The sequence below is a fragment of the Gekko japonicus genome, unplaced genomic scaffold, assembly GCF_001447785.1.
Source record: "Gekko japonicus isolate JY-2015 unplaced genomic scaffold, Gekko_japonicus_V1.1 scaffold75, whole genome shotgun sequence".
In the NCBI taxonomy this organism is placed as follows: Eukaryota; Metazoa; Chordata; class Lepidosauria; order Squamata; family Gekkonidae; genus Gekko; species Gekko japonicus.
The window spans coordinates 1347505-1356887 of record NW_015173124.1 but is presented as its reverse complement, the minus strand read 5'-3'; the positions used below and the strand labels follow the sequence as shown (position 1 = coordinate 1356887).

The following is a 9383-nucleotide window of genomic DNA, read 5'->3' as shown; positions in this document are numbered from 1 at the left end:
GAGAGAAGGAAAGAAGAAGGAAAAGAGAGGAAGAAAGAAAAGAAGGGGAAGGAAAGGAGGGGAAGGAAAGGAGGGGAAGAAAGAGGGCAAAGAGATGGGGGAGGGGGGAGTCTCTCTTACCCCCCCACTCCCCCAATCAAGCCTCCGCCACCCCCCGCAGATCCCTCACTTACCCCGGGAGGCGGCGGGGAGCGTCTTCTGGCCTCCCCCGGGCTTCAGTGCTCCGGCGCAGGCCCCAGGGAGCCGGTGACAGGCCTCCTCTGCTCTCCCTGGGGCGGCAGTGCTCCAGCACGAGTCCCAGGGAGCTGACAACGGGCCTCCTCTGCTCTCCCTGGGGCGGCAGCGCTCCTGCGCGAGCCCCAAGGGGCGGGCAATGGGCCTCCTCTGGCCTCCCTGGGGTGGCAGCGCTCTGGCGCGGGCCCCAGGACGCCGGCGACAGACCTCAGCGCAGAGAGCTGGGGGCAGGGCTTGCTGCCACCGCCATTTGTGCCAGCTCCTGGTGACATGCCTTCTGTGGCCTCCCTGGGGCTGCAGCGCTCCCACGCGGGCCCCAGGGAGCCAGCGACGGGCCGCCTGGGGTGTTCCTGGGGCCGTAGCGCTCCAGCGTGAGCCCCAGGGAGCCACTGACAGGCCTCCTCTGGCCTCACTGGGGCGGCAGTGCTCTGGCGCAAGCCCCAGGGAGCTGGCAACGCGTCTCCTCTGGCCTCCCTGGGGCAGCAGCGCTCCGGCGCGAGTCCCAGGGAGCCAGCGACGGCCTCCTCTGGCCTCCCTGGGGTGGTAGCGCTCCGGCACGGGCCCCGGGAAGCCACCGACAGAGCTCAGCGCAGAGAGCTGAGGGCGGGGCTTGCTGCCACTGCCATTTGTGCCAGGTCCCGGAGCAGCGCTCCAGCGCGCTCTGGCCCCAAAAGACCCCTGGTCACACCAGTTTCAGCATAACCACTGTGTGATCAGTTTGGCCTGTTTCTATAGTGGATACTCTTGTCTTTCTCAGCTGAAGGTATCTTCTTGGCCTTGGGGTTTTCCTGCTTTTCATTATACAGCATTGCATTTGGGGACATTTAGAACAATTCCTAAAATAATAGTTTTTGTTCCAAGGAAGGGTAACCCTGTACAACACAAGTAATCTGTCAGAGCTGGGACAGATGAATGGAGGCCAAGGCAGGCCATCCCCACCATGAGAAAGAGAAGATCATCTCAATCAGCCCATGATGAGCATTAGTTAGGCACGTTGCAGCCATAAAAAGCTGCTTTGTCTTTCTCTTGTGTCATGTTAAAAATAGTAAACATTTACCTCATAATGTCATTCTGTATTGCAAACTGTCTTGCCCACAAGTTGCTGGCAGTTTATAGTCTTTGCCGCAGCAGGTCTTGTTGATAACAACACTAATTAAAGTGCTTTACTCAGGCTTCATGTTGTTTATATCTTCTAAACCTCAAATTTATAGAACTTTCAACACTGTAGTAGAATTTGTTTTATTCAAGTTTCTTTTTTATTCTCTTCATCTTAATTATGTATTTTCATAGCAAAAGGAAAGCTGGTAATTTTGTTGAGATTGTGACACTCCTAGTTAAATGCATCTGTAAATAAGGCTTCAGGGCCTGGGTTTACTTCTGAGGAAAGTTCACTGTTGGACTGTGTATAAACATGACTTTGATTTCATATATGTGCCTGCAGGGGGAAAGGCTTTTAGAAATTCCCTGTGGTTCTAATCTATTTTAATTGAAACTGTAGCTGAGAGCACTGCAGACTTCTCTGATCAACGCACTCGCAGTAATAGCAACGAGGGCCCAGAGTTTACTACTCACAAAGCAACAAGTGATTTGGCAGTGCGGCGAGCTCGCCATAGGCTACTCTCTGGGGAGTCAGGGGAAAAACGTTCCTCACGGCCTGTCAATAAAGTGATTAAGTCAGCATCAGCCACAGCCCTCTCCCTCCTGATTCCTTCAGGTAAGAAACAGCAACAACAACAAAATCATAAGAGTGACTTATAAGCACCTTATATTTTTATGGTCATGCCAAGAACCACATTATTCTAGTGGTAGAGAATGGTCTGTGTTTGTGAGAATGTTATGAAGACTGCAATTTAAATCATGGTGATTTGTACAGCCACCATAAGTGACTGCTTCATTATGATTCTTTAAAATACAGTTTGTTGTGCTGTGAATTTGGTTGCAAAGGCTATGTAGAACATTATGAACATAAGAAGAGCCCTGCTGGATCAGACCGATGGTCCATCTAGTCCAGCATTCTGTCTCACACAGTAGCCAACCAGTTCCTCTGGAGGGCCAACAACAGGGCATAGAGGCCATAGGCGTAATCTTCGTGGGGGCGGCGGGGCTTCAGCCCCCGCCGAAATTTTCAGGAAGCTGCTCAGCCTCCCCCGGGAGCCACCCTTGCTCCTAGCAAAGCAATGCCTCTGGCCCAGCCCCAGCCCCCCCCGGGAAATTGGAAAGTCTACACCCTTGATAGAGGCCAAGGCCTTCTCCTGATGTTGCCTCCTGGCTCTGGGATTCAGAGACTTAGTGCTTCTGAATGTGGAGTTTCCCTTCAGTCACCATGGCTAGTAGCCATTGGTGGACTTATCCTCCATGAATCTATTGAATCCCCTTTTCAAGCTGTTTATTCTTGTGGCCATCACTACATCCTCTGGCAGCAAATTCCACATTTTAATCCCTCTCTGTGTAAAGTAGTATTTCCTTTTGTCCATTCTGAACCTACTGCACATCAATTGCATTGGATGCTCTCAAGTTCTAGTATTTTGGGAGAGGGAGAAAAAAATTCTCTTTGTCAACTCTCTCCACCACATGCATAATTTTATAAACCTCTATCATGCCCCCCTCTTAGGTGTCTGTTTTCTAAACTGAAAAGTCCCAGCCTTTCCTCATAGGGAAGATGCTCCAACCCACTAATCATCTTGGGGTGCCCTCCTGGGTACTTTTTCCAGCTCTGCAGTGTCCTTTTGGCGATATGGTGGCCAGAACTGTACACAGTATTCCAAATGAGGCCGCTCCATAGATATACAGGGGCATTATAATATCAGCATGTGTTAAAACTGCAGGCATGAGAAAATGTAACTATCTTGCTGTTGCACTGCCGTGACTTAGCTCAGTGTGCTGCAGAATATGGTGTGTAGCTGAAATGGCATTACAAACACAGTAGCAAGTAGGAGCGCTAAACTGAACTGGGCTTTTGGGGCACTGATCCACAGAGGGTAGGGTACATTATTTGATTAAGGGGCATTTCTAATGTAACGTTTATCATTCAGAAAGTTGGGTGTTTTTTTCTTTACCTTTACCAGCAGCTATCATGAGTGGTTCCCCAGGACACACCCTCCTTCCCTTCCCCTCCTTCCCTTTTCAAACCCTCATTTATATCCTAGGAGTGAGTGAATGACCTGGCGATTGCCTAAGAGGATAAAAAAGGTTAGGAAATGTGGCAAAACAGTAAGGGAGAACTTGTGGTCAGGTAGTGGTGTGTGATGAGGGCTATTAAGATCTAATTTATTTTAGAGTAAAAAATATAGAAACAGCAGTTAATGACTAGATAGAAGGGGAGGGCAGCTAATGATTGGCTTCACAGTGAGTGGCATAAAGATCTCTTAGGCTTGTCCTACACTCCTCTTCCTGTTCCATATCCATTTGTCCCTATCTGTATCCACAACAAAAGTAAGTTGTGTGCATGCATAATGACACTTTGCCAGCAAAATCTGGAAGCTCCTGTGGTAGCTGCTGGAGTGGCTAGGTCTCTGTATCCAAAAAGTATTTTGCTTGAAGGCAGGAAAGTCAGAAAGCAGCAGACTAACTAGGATTTATGAACAGCTGTGATCTGTTATGTATGACTGATAGACTAGCCAAGCATTTTGTGCAACAAACTGCAGCTGAAACAAACCATCATTTCTTGAGATGTCTGAGTAGTCTATTGGCAAAACTGTCTGAGCGGCGTATCACACACATTTGTTACTTCTAAAATGTTGCATGTTTTTCCTTGTCTAAATATGCAGTAAAAATAATCTATAACCAGTGTTTCCTCTAAGCTGAGTTAGTGTGAGCTAGCTCACAGTTTTTTAGCCTCTGGCTCACAGGTGTTTGTCTTAGCTCTGGAAGGATGGCTCCAGAGCAAACTGATTTATGCAGTAGTCAAATCACCTGCTCACAACTTTAATGCTGGTAGCTCAGAAAGTAGAATTTTTGCTCCCAAGACTCCACAGCTTAGAAGGAGCATTGTCTGTAACTGACCTTAAATTTGCTTTGCTTTGTTGGTGCACATTGGGTTATTTGTGACTGCCTAGCATTGGTTAAACTATAGTTCATTTTTTATTTAAAAGTTTTAAAAAGGATTCAGAGTGCCTTATAGACTAAACAGTTCATATTTTAGACTTAAAGGCACCACAGTATATTTAAACACACATTTACAAGTGAGCTACAGAATTGTCTTCATAAAGGAAGAAAGAAGTGGGCTAGCTAAGTTATAGGTGGCAACTGTGGCAAAGTGCTTGACTAATATTTTTCTGATTCTTAAGTCACTTCATACATTGGTCAAGAAAAAATGTGCCACAAGTGTCACACAATCAGGATATTTAATTTTCCTTTATTTTAATGCAAATTGTATTTTCCTTTCTAATTTTTAATCCTTTTATTTTCACGTAGAGCATCATACGTGTTCCCCATTGGCTAGTCCAATGTCACCTCATTCCCTCTCCTCCAACCCATCTTCGAGGGACTCCTCTCCTAGTCGAGACTTTTCTCCTGCTGTAATAAACCCAAAACCACCAATCATCATTCACCGAGCTGGGAAGAAATATGGCTTCACGCTTCGTGCTATTAGAGTCTACATGGGAAATAGTGATATCTACACAGTGCATCATATGGTCTGGGTATGTTTCTGTTGAATTTTAATGGGTTCTTCTCAACTATAACATGACTTGGAATGAACTGGAGGAAGTCCACTCTCCATGTTTAAAAAAAGACTTCCAGACACTACTTCCTAGAATCTTCTTAACTCCTTTCTGTACAAATGTTCTGGGGGTGCATATGCTCCTTTTTATGGCTGTTCTGAGATACATTAATAGGGATGATCTACCTCATATCATCTCCCTCCCTTAGGATTCTTCATGCATCTGCTTGGAGTTAATTACGTGCTGTAGAGAGCATCATTGTCTTCCTATTGAATTGACTAGGGATTTGGAATTTAGTTCAGCTGTGGGTTATACAAGGGGCTTATGTGTGTGCTTGCTGTTTTCCATTTCACCAGTATTCTCAGGCAGTCTTCACATGTATGTTTGTTTTCTTCATTAAATAATGTGTGGCTGTTTACTATAGCCATTCTCCCTACACCATATCACAGAAATGTTTGCCATTTTTAATTGCACAATATTCACAGGTGGGAAAAAAAGGAAGGTAGTATCATTATAAACGAAGATTATTATTTGAAGGGAATCACTGTGATACAATATTAACATGGAGTAGGATTTTCTGTTGAATACCCATTGATCAAGGAATGGGTAGAAAATTTAGGTACACAGTCAAACACAGAATATGTGACATAAATAGAAATAATGTCATTTCTGGGGTAATTTGCTTTCACTGTTGCAACTGTTTACTCTTCTTTTCTCAGAAGTTCATAATTATTTGTATTGGGAGAAAATTCTTTATTGATAACATAGATCAGTGCTAGAGTCATGTGCTTTTCAGATAAGAGGCCACAAATGTAATGCCAGTTAGAGGAATGCTGGGAAAGGACCTTGGGGATTCATTATGTAAGATCATAGTGGACTGCTGCTAGATTGAAGGCCTAGAAGTCTGGCTGAATGTAATGTAGCTACGTGATATCCCTATAAGTGACAGGGAAATAGTAAGCATTTCATTGACTTCCATATTGTTGTGAGAAAAATGTGTGTCCCCACACTCCCCCTCTGGTTCGTGTCCCCTGAGTGATGCCTCCTTACCAAAGGCAGAGGTGTAAACTTGGAAACCACTAAGCGCTGACACAGAAAGGTCTCTTCTTAAACTAAAACTTATCTTTATTAAAGAAAAACATTCAAAGATTTACCTGGCAAGGTGACCAGCAAGACGCTATGCCAGCTTGCCAACACAGTAGAATTCTATCTCCTAAACATTGATAGTAAATACCCAGTAAGATAAACATGCAAGCAAAGTCCTATCCCACCCCAAAGCATGCAAAGAACGAGAGGCCTCTCGGGCTGACTCCTACCAAGAGCCAGCAAAGGTCTGTTGAATCTAACCAGTATTTATGCCAAAAAAGGTCCCTCAATAATTAAATTACATTTGTAAATTAACATTTTGGAGGTTTACAGGAAATTGCTTTCTTGCATCTCATACAACAAACGTTCACATTCCACAGGATCAATACAGTGTCATTGTTTTCTCCTAGTGTTTCCCAGTCATGGGAAATAAACTGTCCTTTGATGTTATCTCTGAAGTGGTGTGTGTGTGTGAACTCTCTGTATCTCAGGAAGTTAGTTTGTCTTTTGGATTGAAGTCTGCCAACTTCCCAAATGACCACACATTTTATTGCCTAGGAAATTGGGGGTATTGGGAAGTCTCACATCTGTGGAGATTTCCTGGGAATGGAATATTGACCAAGAAAGAAATTTGCTTGGAGCAGGGTTTGCAAAGAATCATGGGGTTTGATTCAAACAGGCCAAGGCTGTCTGCTGTTTTGCTAGCAATGACAGAAACAGGTACATGGATTTTATGAACTATTTGGTTCATTTTAAACCCAAACTTTCTATATTTCTAAAATGTCTTACCACACATATGTGTTCTACAGTGTATAGTAGCTGTGTGAATGTCTACACTATGTGTTTTGTGGGAAGAGTTAATGGGTAAAGAGGATAGCCTAGAAGGGGAGGAAACTTTTGGAAATCAGTGTTTTCTCCATCTTTTCTATCATTGACAGCACGTAGAAGAAGAAGGCCCTGCAAGTGAGGCAGGTCTCAGAGAAGGAGACTTGATAACCCATGTGAATGGAGAACCTGTCCATGGATTGGTGCATACTGAAGTGGTGGAACTGATCCTAAAGGTGATCCTAAAAATGCAGTATGACTGGTACAGTGTATATAAACCCAAATGTTTTGTAAAAAGCAGCTCTGGGCTATTTTAAATAAATACAAGAGACTTTTTAAGGTGTTTAGCATATAGAAATCCATGCACACATAGTTTACAGTTAAGTTTCAGCTTATACTTGATATTCTGCTGAAAAAAGGCATATCAGCCAAAACTAGTAACATTTGAGTAATTCTGTGTTATATCACCTTAAAGATAAAATGAATTATTATTCCAGTTTTTAGCCTAGTGGCACTGATGTAAAATTGTCATTTTAAACAATTTTTTGCCTGGATGGTGTTAGGGCCTTTCCACTTGGTCAGTTTCCACCACAGCAAATGTACAAGTGTTTTTCATTTGGCATGACAGCTCCATATGTTTCTGTTCAAGGGGGAACACAGCAGTATCTTGTTGGTGGAAAGGTTCTTACTCCAGCTTCATGGGCAATTTGAATTTGGAGTAATTTCTGGAATTGCACAAGAAACCTGTTGAATAGTAACAGTGTCACATAGCTAGTGTCAGAATGCCATCCTATGCCATATCATGATCCTGATCTGAGAGTTCACCTGTAAAGAGAGAACCCGTACAGGATCTTGAGCTAGATTCCGTTTTCAGACTTAACACTGAGATTTCAGCTCCGGGCTCAGCTTGCTTTGCAGGTACAATGTTCTCCCTATCCTGTCTGAACAGCTTGTAAAAAAGCCTTTTAAAAGAGTGGGGGAAGAGAGCATGTTTGCCCTGTGTCTTTTATTTGGGATTGCAAGAAGTATCTTGCAAATGCTAAAATGCAGTAGGGCACACAGTTTGAACCAGTTGCCTGACTAAATAGCCAACGTAGTAATATTAATATGCTTCTGTTCCCCTTACTATATTCTGATGCTCTTTAGAGGGGGAAAATACTGGAGACACAACCAGGTTGTAGCATTGAAATTGAAATGTGCTGCTTGGCAGAATTTCTAGCATCATGGTGTGGTGGAGAGGAGATGTGTTCTGATTTATTTGCCTTCCAGGTGTTTCACAATGTTTGTGTTAAAATACCAAAAATCACACTTTTAAGAGCTGTCTGCAGTTGTCATTCAACTAGAAAATCCTTGTTTAATTATGGGGGAAGGTCTGTTTCATGATGTCCCTCTTGCATTATTTTCTAAAGATGAAATAAATGATATAAGGGAGGAAATAGAATTATTCAAGGGAATTTAAGACAATAGGCAGGGACAGTGCCTGTCTAACACCTAGTGTTATGAAAAGACTTGTGAAGGATAAAAGATTGCAGTTATGGCGATTTTGTTCTCTTCCCTCCCTCACACCCAACATTTTTCCTTTTATCTTCTTTCTTTTTGAGCAGCCCCTGTATCTATTTTCTTCTTATTTGTTTGTCTATGGCTGTCTCATCCAGTAGCTTTAATATATATACTTTGATGCTGGCCCAGCCCAGGGAACCAAGGGAAGAGACAAAATCACCTACTTATATTCATCTTCTGAAAAGGCACACAAGAGGCTTTTGAAAGTTCAAAATAAACAAAATGTTTTATTTAGAAGAGAAAAGGTCAGATGGAATTACGGGTAGGATATATGAAGTCAACCAATAATAAAACTGAGGTAACTTTGTAATCACACTAACTCCACATAATTTGTTGCCAACAAGTAAGTGTTTCTGCTATTCAGAAAGGTCTTCTAAAACTTTGAGGAGAGAGGCTTTCTTTCCAGTTCCTGCTTAAACACTCAGGCATAGGTTTCTGAGTTTCACTGACTCTTAAAGTCTAGAACAGGGATGTCAAACATGTGGCCCATGGGCCGGATCAAGCCCTCAGGGGGCCCCATCTGGCCCTCAAGGACCTGGCTGTTTTCTGCTTCCTTTTTGTCATAGCCCAGCTGGTCTCACAGGCTCCAAGTCCAAGTCACACAGGCAGGAGCAGGTCAAAGGAATGTTCACAGCATAGTCCAATCAGTCCAAGGCCAGTTATTAGAGTCAGAGAGAGTCCAAAAGCAGAGTCAAGCTGATCCAAGAGTCACAGGAGTAGAGCAGAGTTAGGAGTTGTGGTCACAGGATTCACTATGAGGTGACGTGTTGCTTCCACAAGTTGGCAACAGCTCACACCCAGCTTTATGTAGCTTTTCCCTAGTTAGTCTTATCTGCAGCTGGCAAGTTAGCAAGGCTCCTGTAATGACTCATCTTGTAGCTGTCGACGGGCCATTAATCTGTTACTCTGTGTGCATTCTTGCAATTGCCTTCTGATCTTAGCCCTTCTTCTTTCTGTGAACGGGGGGGGGGGAATCTGGGGGAGTGGGGGGGAACTCCGGGGGACCTTGCTCCCTGC

The 9383-nt window shown here is 43.8% G+C and overlaps 1 protein-coding gene across 5 annotated transcripts in view; it reads left to right on the top strand.

Annotated features, from left to right (window-relative positions):
• Window positions 1–9383, top strand: part of MAST2 (microtubule associated serine/threonine kinase 2) — a 162574-nt gene that overhangs the window by 146977 nt on the left and 6214 nt on the right. For all 5 annotated transcript variants that reach the window (XM_015421982.1, XM_015421981.1, XM_015421980.1 and 2 more), the window contains 3 exons: window positions 1733–1948; window positions 4648–4874; window positions 6920–7042. In XM_015421982.1, the coding sequence (XP_015277468.1) occupies window positions 1733–1948; window positions 4648–4874; window positions 6920–7042 (566 nt within the window). The remainder of the gene's footprint in view (window positions 1–1732; window positions 1949–4647; window positions 4875–6919; window positions 7043–9383) is intronic.